At 39.0% G+C, this 22,350-nt stretch overlaps 3 protein-coding genes across 4 annotated transcripts; all 3 read left to right on the top strand.

Moving 5' to 3' along the window:
* The first annotated feature begins 320 nt into the window (after positions 1-320).
* On the top strand, positions 321-3,099 carry spag7 (sperm associated antigen 7). The gene is made up of 7 exons (XM_089016734.1): positions 321-438; positions 1,002-1,069; positions 1,147-1,235; positions 1,319-1,403; positions 1,489-1,578; positions 2,187-2,343; positions 2,429-3,099. Exons 1-7 carry the CDS (start codon positions 321-323, stop codon positions 2,542-2,544), a joined length of 723 nt encoding a protein of 240 aa, XP_088872860.1. The 3' UTR covers positions 2,545-3,099.
* Positions 3,100-3,324: 225 nt separating this feature from the next.
* Positions 3,325-10,797, top strand: chrdl2 (chordin like 2). Its single transcript, XM_089016731.1, has 11 exons — positions 3,325-3,801; positions 4,101-4,213; positions 4,297-4,390; positions 5,537-5,679; positions 5,962-6,055; positions 6,263-6,324; positions 7,102-7,255; positions 8,455-8,643; positions 8,722-8,895; positions 8,985-9,077; positions 9,167-10,797. Exons 1-11 carry the CDS (start codon positions 3,681-3,683, stop codon positions 9,292-9,294), a joined length of 1,365 nt encoding a protein of 454 aa, XP_088872857.1. The 5' UTR covers positions 3,325-3,680; the 3' UTR covers positions 9,295-10,797.
* Positions 10,798-10,950: 153 nt separating this feature from the next.
* On the top strand, positions 10,951-21,927 carry LOC148886571 (sialidase-3-like). 2 transcript variants are annotated; one of them, XM_089016733.1, is made up of 3 exons: positions 10,951-12,402; positions 17,478-17,715; positions 19,092-21,927. In XM_089016733.1, the coding sequence occupies exons 2-3, from the start codon at positions 17,491-17,493 to the stop codon at positions 20,085-20,087; spliced, it is 1,221 nt and encodes a 406-aa protein (XP_088872859.1). In that variant the 5' UTR covers positions 10,951-12,402; positions 17,478-17,490; the 3' UTR covers positions 20,088-21,927. The 2 variants fall into 2 exon arrangements, with proteins under 2 accessions (XP_088872859.1, XP_088872858.1); XM_089016732.1 differs by lacking the exon at positions 10,951-12,402 and adding an exon at positions 17,024-17,357.
* Positions 21,928-22,350: the final 423 nt, after the last annotated feature.

The following is a 22,350-nucleotide window of genomic DNA, read 5'->3' as shown; positions in this document are numbered from 1 at the left end:
TTCGATTAAAAAAAACACTTTTCAGGAGGGAAAAGACCGCTACCAAATGGATTTGTTTATTGTTTATGGAGTGTTCCGTCAAAATCAACATACCTCTTAATATTTAGGAAATCAGCACATTGAATAGTCTCAGCTTGCAACATTGGAAATATTTTAAATAACTATCAATCGTATTATTAATTTAAATAAGTAATGCAGTTGAATAATGTACTGTATAGTACTGTACTGTATTTGTATTATAGCATTCGCCCACTTTGAGGCGTTACCATTTTTAAATGTACCGAATATAAAGGCGTAGAAGAAGAATGTATTAGGTGCGCATGCGTAGTCGTTGTTCTCGCTGTCAAGTCAAGATGGCGGATCTACTCGGTTCAATATTAAACTCGATGGAAAAACCGCCAACGGTCGGTGACCAAGAAAGTCGGCGAAAGGCTCGAGGTATAATCATATTTTGGGCATCGTAACAACTCAGTTTGCGTTGTTATTTTGAATACAGTATCAAGTGATATGATACATGACTGTGAAAAACATGAAAAGGGCAAACGAGGTTATTTCTGGTGCTGCTCGAAGCCGGTTTTGGCCACCGAGCTCACATTTGGGAAATACGTAGTTCGGCCTTAGTCAAAGACACCGCCCACAAACTCGTGTTTACTATCAGTTCCACGGGTGTACACTTTGGATAGACAACACAGACCAGCACACCCGCAAAAAAGCCCAATTTCACGGCTTCATGTTGACTGTTGACGCATTCGTAGAGTTGTGATTGGTCCCGGCTTTAAAATGTGTGACGTCTGCGCCGTCACTTCATACCCTTCACTTTTTGTTAAGTGTCTTTGAAACATTTGCATCATGCATAATGACCTAATCAGCATCCAAAAAACAGTTAATTTACAATATGTTGTATTTACAAAAAAACGCATGTCAGTTTAACAAAGGAGCCGTGGGACTGTTTGAGTAAATCTGCCTGAGCTGAGTTTGATTAACTTTTACTACATTTGCAGAGCAAGCAGCGCGGTTCAAGAAAATGGAAGAAGAAGAGAGAAGAAAGAAAGCAGCGTTCAGGAAAAAGGTGAGTGCTTGAACCGAGTGGTCTTTCTTCTTGACGTGAACTTGAAGTGACACTAAATTGCTTCATTCAATATTTAGATGGAGAAAGAAGTATCAGATTTCATCCAAGACAGCACACAACAGAAGCGAAAGTATATCCCAATGGGGAAGATTGAGCGAAGTATATTGTAAGGTTTATTACATATTGGATTGACACAAAATGACGTTTTGAAGTGATTTAATTTCCCAACAATAATTGTTCTGCTTGCAGGCACGATGTCGCTGAAGTTGCTGGTCTGACGTCTTTTTCTTTCGGGGAGGATGAAGAGAGCCGTTACGTCATGTTGTTCAAAAAGGTTGGAAAAAAGACGCTTTATAATCCTCTAATATCGAAATGAACGCAAGGCAGCATTTTGACCTTTTAGTGTTTTGCTCTTTTAGGAATTTGCTCCGTCTGACGAGGAGTTGGAGGCTTATCGCAAAGGAGAGGAGTGGGATCCTCAATTAGCGGAGCAGCGGCGCAGGTTAAAAGTAAGTCTTGATGTATCATTCGGCACTCCTGACTAATATGGGAGCGGTATTTAAAAAAACCAAAATCTGACTTTGCACTGTTAATAACTATTTGCTATCTATTAGCTGTATAACTAGCTAGCTGTCAATTAGTTATCTATTAGCTAGCTAGCTAACTTGGTCTATTTGAGTTATTCCCGGTTGAGTGAACGCTGGCTCATGTGGCTGCCGCTGCTCACCCACAGAAAAACTGATCCTGTGACTCTAAAGTGACCTTGAGAGTTTTGAAAGTTGCTGATAAATGAAATGTATTATTATAATAAAAATAACATTGTGGTTGTACAGTAATTGACAACATTTTACTACAGCTGTTTTAAAATGTTAAATTATCTTTATAAAAAAGGCACTTAGAAATAAAATGTATTATTATTATTATTATTATTATTATTATTATGTATAAGATACATAATATTAGAAATGACAACCTATCCATCGTCCTATTATTATAATGTCTTTTAAGTTTCATTTTCTGTCATTTGCACCGGCCCATTTATTTCATGTGAGCACGCCGATTTAGCACTGAGCTCTTATTTTGAAATTGTTCCTTGTTTTTTCCTTGACTACTGTAGGAGCAGGCGGCTCTGGAAGAGGAAGCATCCCGGCAGAGCGCCAAATCAGAAGTGTGTCCGAATTCCAACTACAAAGACAAGTACAGCCACCTGATTGGCACTTCCGCGGCCAAAGATGCAGCACACACACTGGAAGCCAACCAAGCATACGGATGCGGTGAGCGTCGCTAATTTCATCCGTTATAACGCACAACAACTCCCCTTTGGAATCATTTTCCCTGCCATTGATTTTTCTCACGCAGTGCCGGTCGCCAACAAGAGAGACACTCGCTCCATAGAAGAAGCCATGAACGCAATCCGAGCCAAGAAGCGGCAGAAGCTAGAAGACAACACCGGTGCACACGGCAGCACTTTCTGAGTCGCTATGTGTGAGATGCAATTGGCTAGAAATGCAATATTCTGCACTTCAGAGACTTTAAAGATGACAGGGTGAAACTCAAATCAGATCCTGATTGCACAGAAGAGATTTAACATTTCTGAGATCTCACCTGTGCGTTAAAAATTCATTTCGCAGTCATCATTGAGAGTGTAAGAAACATTTTTTTGTGTTAAAATTGGGCTCCCTCAGTATTATCAAATATTCTGTCAAGGACATTTTAATGCAGATTGTTAGTATTAGTTTAAAAGTGACATTGGGTATGTCATTACCCCATTTACCATTTTTTTACAAGTCAGCATATTTTAAGACTTATAACAGGTCAAAGATCTTTTAAGAAATACAAATATGTGTGTTTTAAGCGTCAGGGATATTTTTTTCCTTTACCCATCAATCGCACCGCTCCATGATGTCCTTTTTTGTGTTTTTTTTCTTATAGGACAGACGTTTCTTTGTTTCTAAAATGCTGTTTTATCACCAAGATGTAAAAACAGTGAGGAAAAAAAAGACCATGGATTTGTCATTTTTTTTACTAAGCTGCAAGAGTATTATTTGCACCTCTAAAATGCGTTCAATGTCATTTAAAAATAAAGTATTTGTTTTATCTAAACATCACAATAAATATAATATTCAAAATAAGCGTAGAAGGTGTTGACAAAAAATATCCACCAGGTTTTCTATAAAAGTGGAACATCACAACAAATATATTAAAAATAAGGGTAGGTTTTGACGGAAAAAAAAGTATCCACCAGGTTTTATATAAAATTTCACTACTTTAATTTTACTACATTACTGATAATTATTGTATAACCAAAACTTGCAAGGTGTATAATTAGATGTTTTTGGATGCCTTTCGAATTTTGTCATTTCTATTCAAAATTTTCATTTTCATCATAATTATTCACCCCAAATTGAATATAATAATAGTCCCGGATGCAGCTTTTAGTTTAGTGGTAATTCAATAGGATTCGTCTACTTTGAGATTATGAGAACAAACCATTTTTCTTTTTTTTGTTGTTGTAATAGCATGTCATGATGTTTTTTGTCCTGCAGGAGGCGCCACCCGCTCAGGCAAGCAAAACCGAATCCGCACACTTTGATTCACGCACAAACATGCAATGCCTTTTATAGCCCTACTTCGGTTCGTATCGCGTACGTGTTGGGTTTATAAAATGAAGTCTTTGTTGGTGTCTTTGATGCTCGTTTGGTGTGCGGAAAGCCAACTGAGAGGCCGTAAAGGTAAGACTTGACTTCTCACACATACACACGCACACCCGTAGCCTTTAAAAAAAAGGCATTCATTGATAAGGGGAGAAAAGGCTTCTTCAAGGTTGCGTTCACTTTATGGGTTTTGTGTTGACGCGTTTATGGTTTGTTTATTTATTCCTAATAAAATCTCCACTGGCATCTGATAGAATTGTATTTTCTTCTTTGTGACCACGTTGTAATTGTTTTATATCTATGTTGGATTGCTTTGATCTTTTTTCCGCCCCACATTTACCCGGCGCTCATGTTCTCATTTGTAATCACCAATGCAGGCTCGGGGGTCTTGTGCACCTTTAAAGACAAGATATTCAAACCAGGAGATAGTTGGCATCCTTTTTTGGAGCCATTTGGACTCATTTTGTGTATGCGCTGCTCATGCACTGAGGTAACCCCACTTTTTAACCTTTCAGTCAAAACAAAGGTGATGATAATACATATGTGATGTGTCAAATATGGCGTTTGTTTCAGAAAGGTCATGTAAAGTGCAGTAAAATTAAGTGTCCCCCTCTGCCGTGTGGCAAGCCAGTGGCGGACCCGCAGCGGTGTTGTCCGAGATGCAGAGGTACAAGACGAGACTATTTTTTTTCAGTTTACTCAAAAATACACTTATAGAGTATGTGTGTGTGTGTGTGTGTGTGTGTGTGTGTGTGTGTGTATATATATATATATATATATATATATATATATATATATATATATACATACACACACACACACATATATATATATATATAATTATAATACCATAACACATTTATTATACATAAAATAAGGTACAGTAAAGTCTCGTTATATCGATATCGGATATATCGATAGTCCCGGTTATATCGATACTATTTCTATGCACGCACAGAGAAAATTACATGCAAACAGGGTCGGATATATCGATAGTCCCGGTTATATCGATATTTTTTCGGACTCCTTTGAATATCGATATAACGAGACTTTACTGTATATATATATATATATAATACACTTACAGTATGGAGCAATGAATTGACAGGTTAATTGTGCCTTCTGTCATCTAGCAGAAGAGCATTTTCCCATTGGATGGTGGCACTGAGTTCACTTAAACTCACTTTGCAATGATCAGCAGTGTGAGAAATTTGGAATAATACATCGAAAACATCAATAGTTGCGGTTATATAAGGTATTTCAGCGCAAACAGTGGAGCAACAAACGTAGACAAACAGTACAGCATCACAATACTCAGGGATATATTCTTTATCCTCGATGAAGATCGTCCAGTAATATAGCATACTTAACTCATTCACTGTCAGACGATGTGCAAACGTGTTCACTCCTGTGCCAGGGTTTTTGTCATTTTCACTCAAATTGCAGGACCCACAGAATATTGAGTTTTAGGACTACATAAACCTTCAATTCAGCGTGAGAAACTTAAGATTCTCTTCTTTTATCATAAAAAAAAGAGTTAATTCCCAAGTTATATTGGTCTGGAGTTATCTGAGCTTAAAATGAGAGCGGCTGTACAAAATACAATACATATTGATTTACATATAGCACTTTAACAACAGCTGGCGCTATAACAAAGCGCTAACTTGGACTAAAGGCAAATGCTGCCCCCTCGTGGAGTGGAAAAAATATTGTCAGAGGTCTCACCAGTGCTTTCTCAGCACCCACCACAAGAAAAACCAAAACCCGAACAAAGAGTTTTAGATAATAAATGATTTTCTTGTTATTTTTATAGACAAACCTAAGATCCCGGCAGGTCTGAGAGCCCCTGCGAAGTTGTGCAGATACAACGGAACCACCTATCAACCTGGTGAAACGTTCACCAAGCATAACCTGACCGCCAAGCCCAGTAATCAATGCGCCATGTGCTCGTGTTCTGTAAGTCACGCCATTTTACAATTATGGCACAGTAGATATTGGACATGTCAATCATATAAATCATGGATGGGAAACTATCTCGTGAGCTGATATGATCATAATGTTGTCTCAATATCTCTTGAATCTTTGTGTTTTTGTTTTGGTGTTTGGCTATTCAGTGCAAGATGTCATATTACTTTTCCACTCTAACACATGGAAAATATATCCTAAAAACTCTCGACTCTTAACTTCTGGAACTAAAAAAAGACCTTGGATATGTTTTTTTCTTTTTTCCTGCCACAGAATGGAAACATTTTCTGTGCAGTTAAAACTTGCCAACCAATCAGTTGCTCCGCTCCGGTCACGCTTGCCGACACCTGCTGTTTGGTGTGTAAAGGTAGTCCAACTTCTTCCAGCTGTCAAAGAAACATGTCTCTTTTCAACTTGGACTAAAGTACTTTAGTCCTGGCTTGAGTAAGCGAGCGCATGGCAGATGTATTCCCAATTTTGAAATAAGACCAAATGCAATCATTACGTTTAATTAGTAGTTTGATGTCATTGCGCCATTACCTTGATTTTAAATGTACACTCTTTTTTCCTTTAGACTCCAGCGCCAGTGGCTTGTCATCAGCGGAGAATGGAAACCAACAGCTGAACAGAGGCGTTGTATGTAATTTCACAAATGCATTTCCAAATATTCTCTTTATCTGAATTACATATGAGTCACATTTATTTTAACTCATTCACTGCCAGATGTGCAAAAACATGTCCGCTCCAGTGCCAGGGTTTTTGTCATTGTCACTCGAATTCCAGGACCCACAGAATATTGAGGTTTAGTATTACATAAACATTCAATGCAGCGATAGAAACCTTAGACTCTCTTCTTTCATCAGAAAAAAGAGTTAATTCCTAAATTATATGGGTCTGGAGTTATATGATCTTGAAATGAGGGTGATTTTCCAAAATACAATGCAATACATACTTATTGGTTGATATAGCATTTTAACAACAGCTGAAGCTAGAACAAAGCGCCAAAATGAAAAAAATGGGGGTGCGGGGGGAATGGACAAAAAGGGTTAATTCCTAAGTTATATGGGTCTGCGGTTATATGATCTTGAAATGAGGGCGGCTGGCTGTTTAAAATACAATGCAATACATACATATTGGTTTATATCGCGCTTTAACAACAGCTGAAGCTGGAACAAAGCGCTAACATTGAAAAAAAGGGGGAAATGCTGCCCCTTGTGGACGGGAAAAACATAACCAGAGGTCTGACCAGCGCTATAACGGCAAGAAAAAACAAAACCCGAAAAATTTCCGAAATGACGCTCCACGTCATATTTGCAATTCCCGATTACATTCTTGAATGGCAGTGAATGAGTTAAAGAATGTATTTTGCTAAAACATTTTCGCATTGCTCACCTGTATGTGTGTTTCTTCTAGAGGCATTCAGTGGACCAATGTATGGGAGAGCTGACGAGTGCACGATCCCCTCGGGTCAGGACTTCTCCCAGACACCTGAGCCTCAATAAACTAAACCTCAGAGGGGCTGCGGAAACCACTGTGAAGATTTTGTTGCAGAGGAAGCATCAAAAAGGTTTGCTTACGGTTTGTTTTGCTAAACGCTATGCACTCTGTATATGTATTTTTAAGAAAACAGAATAGTCCTTTGTATGTAAAGGGAAGGAGACAGATGAAGTAATCTATTAAGTTTCTTAAATGACAACTACAAGCAACATGTATGACTGTACAGCAGGGGTGTCAAAGTCATTTTTTGCCACGGGCCACATTGTAGTTATGGTTTCCTCTCGAGGGCCGTTATGAATTTGGGGAACCCATTAGAATGTTTAAATCCCTTCAAATATTACATATAGAGCACACAGCAAATTAATGAATAACTCGTTTTCAAATCTGAAGTCAAGAATAATGACTTTTATTGTGGTTGACATCCAAAAATGTTAAATTCCATGATGATTGCTAAAATCTGAGCCAAAATTTCATAAGTTTGATTTGCTTTCGCGGGCCGAAAAAAATGATGTGGCGGGCCGGATTTGGCCCGCGGGCCTTGACTTTGACACCTGTGATGTACAGTATTAGATAGAAACATTTTTTTTTCACAAAACCTTTTCCCCTTTAATCACACACCAAACAGTAAATTATATTTGATTAAAGTAGCCTTTATTAGACTCGCAGTGGAGAAATTTACATTTCACAGCAGCAAAGTGATGAAAGAGGGAAGAAAAAGAAGTAGAAAAAAACAAAATACAGGAGCTGCTGTAAAGTCAACTACTCTCGCGGCATCATCTTGAAGTTAAAAGAACAAAAAAAAACCCAAATAATGTCACACACCACAAAGGACATTGACAGTCATTCAATCCTGAGTACTTTCTGCACCCTCTGTCATATAAAGCAGTTTTATTGGATATTGGATATTGGATATGCCTTTATTAGTCTCACAGTGGAGAAATTTACATTTCACAGCAGCAAAGTGATTTTAGATGAAAGAGGAGATAATCAAAGCATCCTTTTCACCAATGGATCAGGGACACCGTGGTGAAATGTGTATGTCTGCTACAAGCTAAATTTTTAAAGCAACCACAAAGCTGTAGCATCCATTGACGAAAAGAGATTGTCTCACATCTCCTATCCCATGTAAATCCGCTTCAATTCCGAGCTGCGACATTAACTAGAGTACCCCGGCTATCTAACAAGACCACTATGAGACGGATCTGATGTGGGATTTTGGAATAAGAGAACCATGACAAACATTTTTTCCCCCCTCATCTTTCTCATCAGCGTGTTTATATAATGGCAAGACATACTCACATGGAGACATGTGGCACCCGGTTTTGGGGAAAGTCCTGGAATGCATCGTGTGCTCATGTCGCGACGGCCTGCAGGAGTGTAAACGCATCACGTGCCCCAGCCATTACGCCTGCCAACATCCCGTCAAGTCTCCGGGAAAGTGCTGCAAGACGTGTCCAGGTAGCCAAACGCGGAGCATTTTCTGTTCTATTCGCCATTTGAAACGAATCCACATTCCCCATTTGTGTTTCCTTCTAGAACATAAAACTTCACGGAACCAGACTCGGTGTTACTCGGGTCACAAAAACAAACTTTCCGTATACAAAGTGGAATCGGGTTTGAAGGTCGACTCCCCCGGCACAGTTCGGATAATGGCTATTGAAAGACCAAATACTGCTGCGGTAGAGGTCCAAGTGTGGAAGATAGTTGATGGTACTGTACATTTCATATTTTTACCCCCAAACAGGTTATTTATTTATAAATATGATATGTACCGTAAACTAATTATTTCTTCCCTGCAGATATTTTGCAACTAATGGAAATCGGAGACGTTCAAAGGAAAGATATTCAGCATCATCCGGAAAATTACACGTTACTAACAACAGTGGATGAAGGTGCCTTCTGCTACATTAGTTTTTTTTGACCATTTGATCACAGTTTTCAAAATTCTAAATAGCTGACTACCGTCGGAATTCTTTTCCAGAGATGTGGGGGAAATTCAAAGATGGAGGAGGCAAACTGGATCAAGCCGCGACCGTTTGTCAAGATGGCTTTCGGGAAATGGTGACGTTTCTCAAACCCAGTAAGGTCGAAGGACTATGCTCGCCTTAACTCGCTTTCCAACTGAAAACTTTTGGGAGGAGTCTTAACGTGTACTTTAAACTGCATGGAAAGCATATTTTTATTCCTGGATATGACGCCACAAGCGACTTGGTATGTACAATTATTATTTTATAGACATATTTATTGTAAATATGACATTTGCTCACAGGATGTAAAGTTGTTGTTGTGAATCGACTACTTTCACTAATCTGGTGAATTCAAAGAAAGTGTTTAAAGGACAACCGATACCTTTTTTTGTTTTCTAACTGACATCAGAAAAACGTTTTATAGCATCTAAAATACCCAAAACATGCATGCTGATATTTTTATTCAAAGGCAAAACACCAATAAAAAATGAGTTAAAGTGTCGCAAAACTACTTCAAATTGAACCCGGAAGTTTCAAAAGGTCCCGCCCCCTCGTTTGTGATGTCACGCCTTGACGTCTTGCCTTGCTCGAGAATCAAAACAATGGCTTCACATTCAAAGAAGTTGCTTTCTTGTTACTCATCCAGTTATGAATATGATTCAAATATGTAGTTCTGAAGAGGAAAGCATACATGTTTGCAATCGATTAAAGAAGTACTTGCGTATCAATTCGAGCTGTCAGGACTGCAATGTAGCGTCCCAGAAAATGCACAAGATGGCCACCGAGCTGTTGTGATTAATGAATCAGCCGGTTTCCACAGGCTGATAAATTCCTCACATGGAGCTTGGACGCCCTCTTCTGGCGCAACACAAGAGTTTCAGACCAAACAAGCATTGACGTGATGGAAGGACTGCTACAATGTGTCCTTTTTTTTCGGTCAGGGGCGTTCCTTCAGTGACGTCACGTACGGACTCGTCAACAACTCAAAAACAAGACTTCCGGAATATTCAGCATGAGTCTTAAAACGTAAAATATAGCTATATGAGGTGGAATCTTTGTAAAATAGGCTCAGTAGAAGTCATTTGAAGTGATTTTACAAATTATGGACACAACTTGTCCAGAGGCGTCGGTTGTTCTTTAAAGCGCGATATAAACCAATATCTATATATGGTTATATATATGGTTATATGTGAAATTACAACTCAAAGGCAAATGTTTACTTTCTTTTTTTTCTATTTTTTTAATGTTCACATATGTACGCTGTAAATTCTCAGTCAGTCTAAACAAAAAATTCCCTTCCAGCTGTCCATTATAAACCAAACCGTAATCAATTATAGCTCAAAACAACCAAGTCGAAGTTCACCTCCATCCTGTTTGATCAACAGGTGTCAAGTTGTCTGTGCGGTTCCCATGATTCAATGCAAACTGACAGAAGGCTCCACAATAATATTTCTCCTTCTATGAACTCCTCGTGTGACCCCCTTCCCCTTCCAACAATGACTCATTGTATTCCTTTCACACTTTTAGCGCCAGACCGCTCGCTCCCTCTCTCACACTACGGGAGATATTTCCAATTTGCATGCCTTTATTACTCACACCAAAAAAATGTTTGTTTAAGCCTCTGAACTCAACAGCTTGCACAAGACTCTCGGTTCACATTGATTTTATTCTGGAATTTGAAAAGTGTGACATAAAGCGGCATTCCCGAATTTGTTCGGGTTTTGATTTTTTTTTGCGGTGGGTTCCGATAAAGCGCTGGTCAGACCTCTGGCAATGTTTGCCAGAGGTCTGACATTTGCCTTTTGTCCATGTTAGCGCTTTGTTACAGCTTCAGCTGTTGTTAAAGCGCTATATAAATCAATATGTATGTATTGCATTGTATTTTGGACCGCCGCCCCCATTTCGAGCACAGATAACTCCAGAACCATGTAACTTGGGAATTAACTCTCTTTTTATGATAAAAGAAGAGAATCTTAAGTTTCTTACGCTGAATTTGAATGTTTATGTAGTCCTAAACCTCAAGATTCTGTGGGTCCTGGAATTTGAGTGAAAATGACAAAAACCCTGGCACTGAAGGGGCCACATTTTTGCACATTGTCTGGCAGTGAATGAGTTAATAGATTAAGAGTGAGTTATTTAAAGTTCTTTAAAAATGAAAGTGTATGCATTAATTAGCCTTCATAATTTGAATGATTAAAAAAAATCCATGTATCGAAAGTTCTGTTTAAAAAAAATTATACGTATCGAAAGTGAGGTTTAAAAAAAAATCACGTCATTGTCGACACTCTCAAACGTTGCTGCTACCCTGGTGTAGTATTTTTCTTCAGAAAAAAATCTGTGTTTTTGAGCCGTGAAAATGTATCCTTTTAAAGTTCCCGCTTTCTGGAATTGTGTAAATTTTAGCGTCTTGCGTGGTCCTTTCCGTTCCACGTTAAGCTTAGCTAGCTAGCTAGCGGGCTAAATTCACTTTAAACAATACAATACATATTGATTTATATAGCGCTTTAACAAAAGCTGAAGCTGCAACAAAGCGCTTTACAGTATGACATGGAATGCCATTCCCGAATTGTTGAATAATTTACTGTATTCAAGCCATAGTTTCCATGCCACATTGAACCGAGTTAGCCAGCTAGCGTGCTAACTTCCCTTTCCAGTATTTAAAAGGAACTAATGGACTAAAGGAATCACAATGTCCATGTTAAAAGATAATTACGCCTCACAGCCCGTGTTTGCTTTCATAGCTGATGCCATGTTTATACTTGATGACAAATACTTTGGAGATACACAGAGGGCCTTATTTATTTATTTTTCACTCTGAAGCGCGAGTCTTCTTTTCCTTTTTGGCTTTTCCTTTCAAAGGGGTCGCCACAGCGAATCAGTGTCCTCCATCTTCAGAGGTTTGATTCGCATGCTTGTTTTGGCCAAGCGTGAGTCAGAGTGAAAAACAGCGTCACAAACACTACGTTCCTCGTGATCGCCTATAAATGTGACCTTTGTTAAAACATGCGCTTGCAAAGACATTAAAGGAAGCTCAGCTCATTTTAAAGGTTTGGATATGTCGCAAATCTGACCCCCCCCCTGTCCCCCTGCGCGTTTGTTTCATCAAAGGGCAAATCCAGTCTGAAGCGAGCTCATTTGGCACTTGATTACCTTGCAGTGTCGATGAGGTGCTTTTTCGTCACAGCCTGATTTGTTATCGGCGGCCTCGTTAGCCGAGTGCAAGCGGCTGACCTTCACTTTGGACAGCCAGGTAAACAATTTGGACAATGCGTCTTTTCCAGTCGTTTAATTTTGGATAATGAGGGGTGTTGTGTGATTCTGTTTGTGCAGACATCAGGGCTGGGCATTTGTCATCCTTGGTGTCCAGAAAAAAATACGTTAAAAAGCTGTTATTTTCACCAAAATGATAAAACATTGACGTTCATTCTTTTGTGTCGGCTAAAGGCATCAATAGACGATCAAATCACATATGAAAACGTAATCGCATATTGTTTTAACTAAAGGAATTTCTCAATCCCAGTAATCCTCCATTTTGTACAACTAAAACTAGGACACAGCTAGCTAGCTAGCTAGCATTTAGAAATGAGTTAAAGTCAATTTGGCCTAATAAATATGTTTTTTATACTCATACACATGTAAATTTACCAATACATGTAGGGTTTCGCTACATCGTGGTTTTATCATCTATCGCTGGTGGTCCCGGTTCGCATTAACCGCGATAATCGAGGGATTACTGTACTTAATAACTAAAGCAATTTCTCAAGTCTAGTAATCCTCCATTTTGTATAACTACAACTAGGACACTGCTAGCTAGCTAGCATATAAAAATGAGTTAAAGTAAATTTGGCCTTAGATATATTTATTTGTACTTATACACATGTAAATTTACCAATACATGTAACATCGCTGTTTTTCGTCGATCGCAGGTGGTCCGGTTCGCATTAACCGCGATAAACGAGGGATTACTGTACTTGATAACTAAAGCAATTTGTATAAGTAAAACTAGGACTCAGCTAGCTAGCTAGCTAGACAGCTAGCATTTAGAAATGAAGGAAACAGAATGCCAGTTTCAAGGTAAGATCAGAGCATTGTCATCAAATGGTGAGTAGTTTTACTTTATTTGAATGTTATTGTGCCGATGACCATTTTATATTTGAGTAAGCGGTGTTCACTTCCGGGTTGAGTGAACGCTATTATTATTATTATTATTATTATTATTGTTATTACTATTATTGTTACTATTATTATTACTATTACTATTGTTTATTATTATTATTAAAACGTCCCATCGGTTTAATCAGATGGCGTTTGCTATCCTTGTTACATCCACTAACGCAGTGGTCCCCAACCTTTTTTGTGCCTTGGACCGGTTTAATGTCAGAAAATATTTTCACAGACTGGCGGGTAAATACAGCAAAATAAAATGATACGACAGTCATGGAAACTTTTTTTTCTTTCTTTTAAATATAATAATAAATGTGTATCCATTGTGTGTTACTCATTTGGTTAGCTCATGGTGGGCTAATTTTAGCGGTATGTATCATGTGACCCAGACAAGCGTTTTGACATGCGTCAAGAGTAAGTCATAGAAGGATGTAATCTGGTCATTTTTCATTTTTCAAAATAAAACATAGTTCGGACTCAGATAATAAATAAAACGGAAATTATGTAAATTATTTATTCTTTCTGCGCGGCCTGGTACCAAATGAGCCACGGGCCGGTTCCGGTCCGCGGCCCGGGGGTTGGGGACCTCGGCACTAGAGGGCAATTTTCATGAAAGCAAAATATTGATTTGTATAGCCAACAATCTGTGGCTATTACTGTTTTTTTTTTTTCTTTTTTTCGCTTTTGTCACAGTAGGAGATTGTTTTCCTCTCGGACAACTCAGATTGCTGTGCACCAGATGTCACTTTGTGCTATTGTTGTTAGTACTCGCTAATAATCAAAAACAAAAGTTTGGAGATCAGAAAATATGACAATATGTCATTTTCATCATCTTTTCTGATCACTACAGCTACGCTAAATTACTTTTGATCCTTTGTTTTGGTGTCCTTGTAGATTTCTTCTGTAATTATAAACACACACAGTGTTTTCAGTTCTTTTCTCAACCAACTCACTGCGGCTTCTCGGTTTTGACTCCCATGTTCCATTGTTCCCCTCCAGAAAGCGCCTGTATTTTGTCTCAGAGCATAATAATAATAATAATAATAATAATAATAATACTTATAATAATAAATAATAAAATTTAATAATAATAATAATAATAATAATAATAATAATAATACATTTCATATGTAAGTGCCTTTCAAAACTCTCAATGTCACTTTACAGTCACAGGCTACATTTTTCTGTGAGTGAGCAGCGGCAGTCACATGCGCCAGCGTTCACTCAACCCAGAAGTAACTCGGATAGAATAGTAAGACAAATAGATAGAAAGCTAGCTAGCTATCAAGCCAATAGATAGCTAACAGCTAGCCAGCTAGATAGCTAGCCAATCAGCCAGATAGCTATTGTACGGTATTACAGAAAAGACAAAGAGAATTGACTTAGAACAATATTTCTTACTAATGTCTACATAAACAAAAGTCAAAAGAACAAAAAAATAAATACACAATAAATGATATGACAACACAAATTACATCCTTAATTTGTAAAAAAAAAAACATTCTTCTCTGAATTATAAATAGATGGGATTGGATGATCCTTTTATTTAGTCTCACAGTGGAGAAATTCACATTTCACAGCAGCGAAGTGATGAACGTAAGAGGAAAGGAAGAAATAGTAAAACAAAATACAGGAGCTGCTGTAAAGGCAGCCACTCACATGGCGCCATCTTGAATTCAAAAGAACACAAAAAAAAAACTAATAAGACAACACAAAGACACAGTCGTTCAATCTAAAGCACTTTGTTGAATGAAGCAGTTCTAGATGAAACACGAGAGAATCAAAACGTCATTTTCACCAGTGGATCAGGGACGTCATGGTGAAATGCGCACGTCTGCTACAAGCTAAATGTTGAAAGCAATCACAAAGTTGTAGCATCCATTGACGAAAACAGACTGTCTCGCATCTCCTGTCCCACGTACTGTAAATCCGCTTCAATTCCAAGCCGCGGAAGTAATGTAAAGCATACATACAAAAAGTTTGTGTGTTGCGTGGCCAAAACCCGTTCAGTCCGTCCGTGTATATACGCCGTCTGGATGCTATCAAGTCTTGCTTCGGAGCGTCTGTAAATATTAAGATTCTTCAGTGTGTTCTTCTGCATTGGAGCAGCTGTGTGAATTCCTGTTTCAAAAAAAAAAGTATATGGGAATTCTTCTTCACCATGGGGCCATTGTACAGCCAATGCGTTTTTTAGGCCTGGAAGAAATTGTGCCGAATAAAAATAGCCATGAGGTCCTCACCATCGCCACATCAGGATTTGATTTAGCCTGCATCTTATTTTATGCGGGGAGTGAATCTCTCTTGATGCAGCTCCATCCTCCTTTCTCTCAGAACGTTGTCTTTTAGGAATGTCAATAGCCCTCAGCAACAAAGACTCATTTGTATCGGTAAAGGCCGCGTATCAACCCTGAAATGTCACCTTTCATTTTTCAAATTTGACCACAGTGAGGTTAAAATCTTAGCGAAAGAAAATAGAGGTTTTGAAAGGGGAGTAAAAGAAGCTATTTTTATAAAACGACAAAACCCTTCACTATATCGCCATGGTGGGGTGAGGTTCAATTTCGTGCGACTTCTTCGATTGTTACCACGTAGGCTTTCTATCTATTTAAGTTATTCGGGGTTGAGTGAATTATGGCGTGTGTGGCTGCCGCTGCTCACCTGTAGAAAAACTTATCCTGTGACTGGAAAGTGACCGTGATAGTTTTGAAATTCGCTTAGAAATGAAATGAAAAATAGTATTATTATTATTATTATTGATGATGCTGATGCGGGGATTATTTATTACTTATTAGCTATATGGCTATGTAGCTAGTTAGCTAACTGTGTAGCTGGCTAGCTATTAGATATCTGTTAGCTAGCCAGCTAGCTAGGTTTCTATCTGAGTTACTTCCAGGTTGAGTGAACGCTGGCGCATGTGGCTGCCGCTGCTCATCCTGTAACTGTAAAGTGACCTTGAGAATTTTGAAAGGCGCTTATAAATTAAATGTATTATTATTATTATTATTAAAACTTGCAGGAATATTATTATTATTAAAACTTGCAGGGCGTTAAACCCAGTGCTGTCTCCACAAAGGTGAACATAAGAATGCCATAAAAATAATCGAGAAATACATATGTTTAATAACTCACGAGTGCAGGTAAATTTCAGTTTGAGAGTTTTGCACCACCTGGTGGTCAGTTTTAAAAATATTTGATTCAAACATTTTAACATTTAAAAATGTTTTTCAGTTCTTCACTCCACGCCAGGTAAAATATGACATCTAAAACAATACTACACCATACGCTGTGGCAGACTGGATTTTTTATATTTTTATCCTGGTTTGCCCTCCGGGGTGTGTCTTTCTTCCAAGAGCAATAATTTACTCCCCTTCTTCATTTTGAAGTGTCCGTTCTGCAAAACATTTTGGGGAATTAATGAGTGAAAGATAGTCTTTTTCTCTTTAATAGTGCTGTCGCCTAGCAACAACATGTAGGCACTATACCTCCTGTCCGATAGGGGGCGATAAATAGTTTATTGGCAAACGCGGAAGTGAGACTCCAGCAATGTTTGTTAGTTTATTTATTTATATATAACAATGAACATGAAATACAGTCTTGAAAATCTACTGTAAATATATATAGATAAGAGTAATATTTATATCAACTCATACTGAATAATTTCGCTTCGAAGTATTTTGCCGAGGACGTCCCACTGCGCATGCGCGCCAATGTCCTCTTTACTTGAAGCGGGGGTGGGGGGGATATTTTATATTTTCTTGTTTTTTGCGAATGTATTCGGTTGTCTCGATGGATAGTATCTCAAAGTATACTCACAACAACGATTAAATAACACTTATGGCGAATTGTGAGGCAAATCTCGCTTTCGTTTTGGGGAAAGGGGCGCCGAAGCGAACGCGGAAGTGAGTAGGAAGTAATTCTCCTTTCTGCGTCTTCTCGCGTTCGTCCCTTGGCGTCAGTGTCATGATCGGCGGCGCTCTTTGCTCCACTTAATGAAACGAGACAGTGTGTTGATCAGCTCGAGGTGACAGATGTGAAGTAAAGGTAATGACTTTTATTTTTACACAATGACATGACCGCCTCTTCCCTGTTTTACCAGCTTTTGGAACGTGTGCAACCAAGGTGTTGTGACTTGATAATAAACGTGCTGCATGCACCTCACAGGAGCTGGTGCATCATGGGGAACACGCCATCGAAGAGCGACGGCGGAGAGGCGCCTCCAAAAACAACTTTATTTGAGAGGGAGCCGAGTGGCATCACATATAGAATTCCTGCTCTCATCTACCTGAGGCACAGTGGCACCTTTCTCGCCTTTGCTGAGAAAAGGACTTCTTCACGTGACTGTGATGCCAAACTTCTGGTTATGCGAAGAGGGGTGCAGAGTGATGACGGAACTGTTCAGGTAGGAAATAAAAAATGAGTAATGGTGTCATAATGGTTGTCATAGTTGTGCTTTTTTTCCCTTTCGGTTTATTATGTGAGGGCAAAGGTCAAAACTGCGAAAGACGATCTTTTTTATACTCATACACATGTTAAATTACCAATACATGTAGAGTTCGCTACATCGCTGTTTTTCGTGTATCGTGAGTTGTCCTGGTCCACATTAACCGTGAGAAACGAGGGATTACTGTACTTCATAAATAAAGCGATTTCTCAAGCCCAGTAAGACTCCATTTTGTACAACTAACGCTAGGGCACAGCTAGCTTGCTAGCATTTAGAAATTAAGGAAAAAGGATGCCCATTTCAAGGTAAATCAGAGCATTGTCATCAAATGGTGATTAGTTTGACTTTATTTGAATGTTATTGTGCTGATGACCTTTTTATATTTGAGTTAGTGGTGTAAACTTCCGGGTTGAGTGAAAGCTGCCATGTCTGGCTGCCGCTGCTCACCCGCATAAAAAAATGTATTTATCCTGTGCCTGTAAAGGGTCCTTGAGAGTTTTGAAAGGCGCTTCTAAATAAATTATTATTATATTATGATGATGATTATGATTTATTATTATGATTTATTATTATGATGATTATGATGATGATTATTATTATTTTACCCGCATTTTTACTTTACCCGCATAAAAAATGTTCTTATCCTGTGCCTGTAAAGGGTCCTTGAGAGTTTTGAAAGGCACTTCTAAATAAATTATTATGATGATTATGATTTAGTATTATGATTTATTATTATGATGATGATTATTATTTTACCCGCATAAAAATGTTCTTATCCTGTGCCTGTAAGAGGTCCTTGAGAGTTTTGAAAGGCGCTTCGAAATAAATTATTATTACTATTATTATTGATGAGAAGGTTTCTTCAGCTGTCATCTGTACAAAAGTGACGGCTGAAGAAACCTTCTCATCGATGGACCACTCCTGTACGACTGAGAGCTTACACAGACGTATTATTATTATTATTAGTAGTAGTATTATTATTATTAGTAGTAGTAGTATTAGTATTATTATTATTAGTATTATTATTATTATTTCTGATTTATTATAATGATGAATTATTACGATTATGATTTATAATTATGATGCTGCTGATGATTATTATATTATGATTGTTATGATGATGATTATAATTATGATATTATTATGATCGTGATTATTATGATTATGATGATGATTATTATTATTATTATTATCACGATTATGATGATCATGATTATGATGATCATGATTATGATGACTATGATTATGATGATGATTATGATGATTATTATTATGATTAATAATAATAATGAAGAGTCCAGTAAGTATATTTCACCAGCGTCTTACCCTTCCAGTGGCTATCAAGCGAGGAGTTGTCAACGGCGTGCCTGCCGGACCACCGCACCATGAACCCCTGCCCAGTGTTTGAAAAAACCACCAGCACCTTGTTTTTATTCTTCGTCTGCATCCTGGGCAACACGTCGGAGCAAAGGCAGATCATCACAGGTAAGAACAAGACACGCCTTTGCTACGTCAGCAGCGGCGATGACGGCCGCACCTGGAGCGACGTCACGGATTTAACGGAGAGCGTAATCGGACAAACTATCCGCAAGTGGGCCACCTTCGCCGTGGGTCCGGGCCACGGGGTCCAATTGGAGAACGGGAGGTTGATTATCCCAGCCTACGCCTACTACATCCCGTATAGGTGCTTTTCCTTCCCCGTTCCTCACACGGTTTACCCGCGCGCGTTGACGGTCTACAGCGCCGACTTCGGCAAAACGTGGCAGATGGGCAAGATGCTCCTCAAAAAATCATGCGAGTGCGAAATGGCCGAGATCATCGACCACGAGGGGCGGAGTCACCTGTACTGCAACGCTCGCAACTTTGGCGGCCGTAGACGCGAGGCGCTGAGCGAAAACAGCGGCGTCTGCTTCGATAAACCCCGCACGGCCCGAGAGCTGGTGGAACAACCCAACGGCTGCCAAGGAAGCGTCATCGGCTTCCCCGTCCCCGAGTTCATCCCCGGCGAGGACGCCGAGAACAAAACGTACGACACGTCCCCGCTGTCTCCCGACACGCAAACATGGCTCCTCTTCATGCACCCGACCAACAAGCGCAGCCGTCGGGACATGGGCGTGTACTTAAACCGATCCCCGCTACACTCGCGAGGTTGGGATCGGCCCAGGATCCTCCATAGCGGGCCGAGCGGTTACTCCGACCTGGCCTACAACCGGGACAGCGATCAGTTCTCGTGCCTGATGGAGTGCGGCAAAGAAAGCGAACTGGAACAAATTGCGTTCATGTCGTTCACTCTCAAGGAGGTCATGCAGACAAACAGGAAGACTTGCTAAATAACATACCGTCGCTTCCCCCAGGCTAACGTCTGAGCATGAATGATGCTACGCTAACATCGCTCTGTGTCTTCTCGTGGTCATCTTTGTGGAAGTGCGCATGCATGCCGGAGTCGTGCGGTCTGATGTTTACTTATTTACGTGACTATATACTAAACTCATTCATTGCCAGACGATGTGCAAAAATGGCGTCCGCTCCAGTGCCAGGGTTTTTGTCATTTTCACTCAAATTGCAGGACCCGCACAATATTGAGTTTTACATAAACATTTAATGCAGTGTAAGAAACCGCAGACTCTTTTTTCATCAGAAAAAAATAGTTGTTTCCTAAATTATATGACCCTCTGAGTTATCTAAGCTTGAAATGGGGACAGCTGTACAAAATACAATACAGTGATACTCAGGTTTACAAACCCCTTTGGCTTACGAACTTTTTGGTTTACGAACGTTACATTTATGAAAAGTTTGCCTTGGCATACAAACTTTTTCGTACACGGAGCTGCCTCAATGAGCGATGTGTCGTTCGCAAACAAGCCCGTTCTTCTAACAACAAAATGGCAGCCGACTATTTTTTTCCTCTATTCCCCGCCCCCAGTCTTCGGTTAAAGCCACGTGATTGGTCAGGAACGCAGCAGTGAGGGGGGGTTTTTTAAACATTAAAGAGGCATGCATACGACAGTGAGAGAGTTTCTACTTTGATAGTTCAAAGGCAAAGTGTAGACTGCAAGGTTAAAATCCTCATCAATCAGCTCCACAAATAACCCGCACAAGCCATCTGTGCACTTGATGCAAAAAGCTATCAACCCAGCTAAACAGAACACTATTGATGAGGAACTAGATACAATTATCACAGAGAAAGCACCTCCAAGGGATCATTCCTCGAGATGGTGAAAGAAGAAGGCTACGTTCCTCATCAAGTGTTTAATGCTGATGAAACCGGCCACTCCATTCCATCAAGCCATCAATGACCATCACAAAGGTAAATAAAACGACTTTATTATACGGTACAGTAGCACATTTATTATACGTAAAATAAGGTATATTTTGTGTAGTTTTAAGGCTTACTTAGAAAGTAGAAAATTATGTTTTATGGGGACCTGGGAACGGATTATTCTCATTTTAATGGTTTCCTATGGGAAATTAGTGTTTGGGATACACACTTTCCGCCTTACACACTCTGTCTGGGAACCAATTAAGTTCGTAAGCCAAGGTATCACTGTACTGTCAATTATATATGCATTTTCAGGTTATATAGCCTCCATAGAAATAGCAGCAGTTAGCCACCTTACAAGCTGAGCCAAATATAAATACTGTATTTTCTGGAATATAAGGCACACCAACGAATGACATATTTTAAAACATTTTCCATACATAAGGCATGGTCAGCTTTTGAAAAAATATTTTCTTTTAGGTGCGCTTTATAGCGCAGAAAATATGGCAATCTAAAACTGGGGAGAGTTGTTTTTTCTTTTTCACACCATTTTTCACACTATTTTTCAAAGTACGTATCCCGGTCAATAATTTTTCAAGACATCTGTGTATAGTAACGTGATCTGATAAAAATCGAGTGGGAAATCACACCAAAAAAATCAGCTGTATAGCTATAAACACGTCAAATTAAATTAATACGATGTAACCGCTTCACTTTCCAGTGACGTCACTGTCACTCCACTGCATATGCAAAAAATAATCAAAAATCTTGATCCAAGCCGTTGAATGATGACTTTTGTAAGATGATTCTCCAAATGATTCTTCACTCGTATCTGTCTTGGTGTTGACTGTTGTAGCAAGTGACAAAAGCTGCATGGCATTTTTTTTATGATTAAATGAAAATGATCACGGCCTCGTTGTCATGTTATGTGGTTTGAGGACAACAATTGGATGTATGAAATGCTGCAGTGTAACGATGACATCGTAAATCTCATTAGCTTGGGAATTCACAACGTACTGTAATAAATAGGGAGGGATCACACGTCAAATGTAAAAAGAGAAGGCATATATTTGAGTATGTGAGCAAAACGGGTTTTGCAACATTGTCCTTTCCTTTTTAATGTCTTTATCATACCAACCTGCCTAAAGATTCTCAACTGCAAATATGTCTTAAAGGACAACTGACGTCTCTGGTCAAGTTGTGTCCATAATTTGTAAAATGGCTTCAAATGACTTCTACTGAGCGTATTTTAATAAGATTCCACCGCATATCACTGAATTTTACGTTTTAAGACTTGCGCTGAATATTCAGGAAGTCTTGTTTTTGAGTTGGTG

This window comes from Hippocampus bargibanti, linkage group LG16 (assembly GCF_051943395.1).
Source record: "Hippocampus bargibanti isolate YZ-2025 linkage group LG16, ASM5194339v1, whole genome shotgun sequence".
In the NCBI taxonomy this organism is placed as follows: domain Eukaryota; kingdom Metazoa; phylum Chordata; class Actinopteri; order Syngnathiformes; family Syngnathidae; genus Hippocampus; species Hippocampus bargibanti.
The sequence above is the reverse complement of the archived record's forward strand: the minus strand, read 5'-3'. Positions and strand labels throughout refer to the sequence as shown.